We start from the raw sequence: 2,409 nt of genomic DNA, 5'->3' as shown, positions 1-2,409 counted from the left end.
GCAGGAATGTGCCACAGCCTTTTCGGGTTCCACCGCAGAGTGAGTGCATGTGATCTCTTTCTTGTATCATTTCACTCAAGATACCCACTTGGTTGTGGAGAAGAGGGGGTATAATTCCTCAAAAGGAAACTGATTAAACTGTTCCCAAAAGAGAGCGAGATTTTCTAGACCAAGTGGCTAGAAACTTGAGATTATTGACGAAAGTCTCCGTTAGGGTCGTAGCGATGGTATAATTTCCCAAGTTGTGAGGCTCTGATGTAAAACGTCTGGATCATTAACCACACATCAGCCTGAAGCATCAAGAAGGCCAAGGAAGTCAGGTCTTCAGGATGAGGTCTTCACCCTGATGGGTCTTCAGGGTGAGCGTTGTTCTGTTGCATTCTTCTTGAGGTCCAGCAGAGGGCGCTTGAGGCAAACGACTATCCAGTGTATGAAGGAACCGCTTTCCTGACCTGGTGTGAAGTCATGTGAGGATCATAGGAGGCTGTCCAGAGGATTGAAGAGGAGGAAAGCAAGAAACTAATTTGGGGCAAGTTAAAAAGTTACCCAGAGGTGCTCTACTTTGGATCTAAGATGTGAGAGCTTTCAAGATGAACACGGCCCTGCTCTTTAGAAGGTTTCTGAAGGCTGTCTCAGACCTTTTCACGAATCAGATGGGGAAGGCAGGGCGTTTGGGGTAGAAGGAGTCATCCAAGGCTGCAAGTATCACTAGCAAAGAACTTCTGTCGATTTCCTTATTTTCAATTTCTTTTTTAGAAGTTGAGCCTAAGCCATCATTAACCTTCAGCATCACAGGAAAACAGGGCTTGGTCAGAGCTCAGCTAGAGGGTCCACTCTGGCCCTCCTCGCCAGGCCCCCGGGGTAGTGGGAAGAGCCCTGGCGTTGGAGTCCAGAGACCTCAGTTCATGTCCCAGCTCTGCTTCTTGCTCATTGAACAAGTCTCTGGGCCTCTCTGAACCTCAGTTTCCTCTTCTGTAAAGCAGAGATAATGATCCCGAACACACTGGCGAGCGCTCACACACACACACACACACACACACACACACACACACACACCCCAATACATGGTAAGGGCCACGTAAACAGTGGCTGGGCCTGAATCGTCAAGCAACCTGATACCCTGGACCATAAGCTCAGCCTGAAAATAGGCCATACTGAGGGTGGCTGGGGTGCAGCAGGGCCATGGGCAGAGCGCCGGGGGTGTTGGTGTACTTTGCAGGTTCTTGTTAGGAGTTTCGTCTGTGTCTCTGTGGCCCGGAAGATAAATGTTGTAACCCTCCCTCATGAGATTCCGCTCGGTCCAAGTTCAACCCAGTTTTTCTTCACCTTCTCCCCTCCCTCCTTTTCCTGGAACCCCGTCCCCTCCCGATTGTGCACATCTGGAGGATTGTACATCTGCTCATATCACGTCTCCTCTTTTCCCCAGGTGGCTCTTCTAGACATTGATATATGCGGGCCGTCAATTCCCAAGATCATGGGATTGGAAGGAGAACAGGTAATAGTGACAAGACAAAACACAGGGAAGTATTTTCTTACGGTAAACTATAGCGCCAAGCCGCTAACCCTAAACCAGGGGGTCAGCGGAGCCCATGCCTTTTTACCTGGACGTGACGAGGTCAGGTAAATGTTCACTAGACCGCCCGTCTCCTTTTAACAACAGCCATGAGTTTGGGGGCAGTGTGGATTATATTTCAGTTCATCCAGACCTTCTGAGAATTGGTTTCAATGCCTTCTTAGAGGGGAAGGGAAACAATACGTCAAATGCAGAAGTCAGACACAGAAACTTAGCCCTGGCTGGGAAAGCTGGACCAGGGCTGGCTGGGGTTCTGTGCTCTGGAAGCAAGGAAATATCTCTGCTCTTGTGGTCACCAGAGGGGAAGTGAGACTGCGAGGCAGGCGAAGAATGCGGGCGGGGGTGGAGCAGCACGTGCTGTTCCCTCCCTCCTAGGTGGCACAGAGCCATCCAAGAAAGGTTCCCCTGGGGTGGTGCACTGAAGGCGGGCTGGAGGACTAGGCTTTTCCTGGGGTGTTGGGATCCGTACATTCTTTACTGAAGCGCTGGGTGCTGAGGTTCAGAGGAGAACAAGGCAGATAAAGACCCTACCCTTGTGGGAGGGGCAGGTGATAATAGGACACTGAGCAGGGTAAGGGGGCAGACACCACAGGGCAGGGTGGCCAGGGGAGCTGCTCTTTGGGAGGGGGTGGTCAAGGGCACCCCGCTCAGAGAACCCAGAGAAGGGTGCGCTGGGATGGGGAGCGCGTGCAGGAGTGTCCTCGTGTCCTCAGCAAAGTGGCCCACGGGGACGTGGCAGAGTGACCGGGTGGCAGAGAGTAGCCAGAGGCAGATGGAGCCAGTCCTTGGGGACTCTGCTCAGGGCTTGGGACTTGCTTCTGCCCTGGTGCAAAGCA

General features: G+C 52.3%; 1 protein-coding gene across 1 annotated transcript in view; it reads left to right on the top strand.

The window, feature by feature from the left end:
* The window catches only part of NUBP1 (NUBP iron-sulfur cluster assembly factor 1, cytosolic), an 18,789-nt gene that overhangs the window by 6,666 nt on the left and 9,714 nt on the right, over positions 1-2,409 (top strand). Inside the window, exon 4 of the mRNA XM_007462832.1 lies at positions 1,427-1,495. Coding sequence (XP_007462894.1) covers positions 1,427-1,495 — 69 coding nt within the window. The remainder of the gene's footprint in view (positions 1-1,426; positions 1,496-2,409) is intronic.

The sequence above is a fragment of the Lipotes vexillifer genome, unplaced genomic scaffold (assembly GCF_000442215.2).
Source record: "Lipotes vexillifer unplaced genomic scaffold, Lipotes_vexillifer_v1.1 scaffold306, whole genome shotgun sequence".
NCBI lineage: Eukaryota > Metazoa > Chordata > Mammalia > Artiodactyla > Lipotidae > Lipotes > Lipotes vexillifer.
Note: the sequence above shows the minus strand (reverse complement) of the source record. Positions and strands in the feature narration are given on the sequence as shown.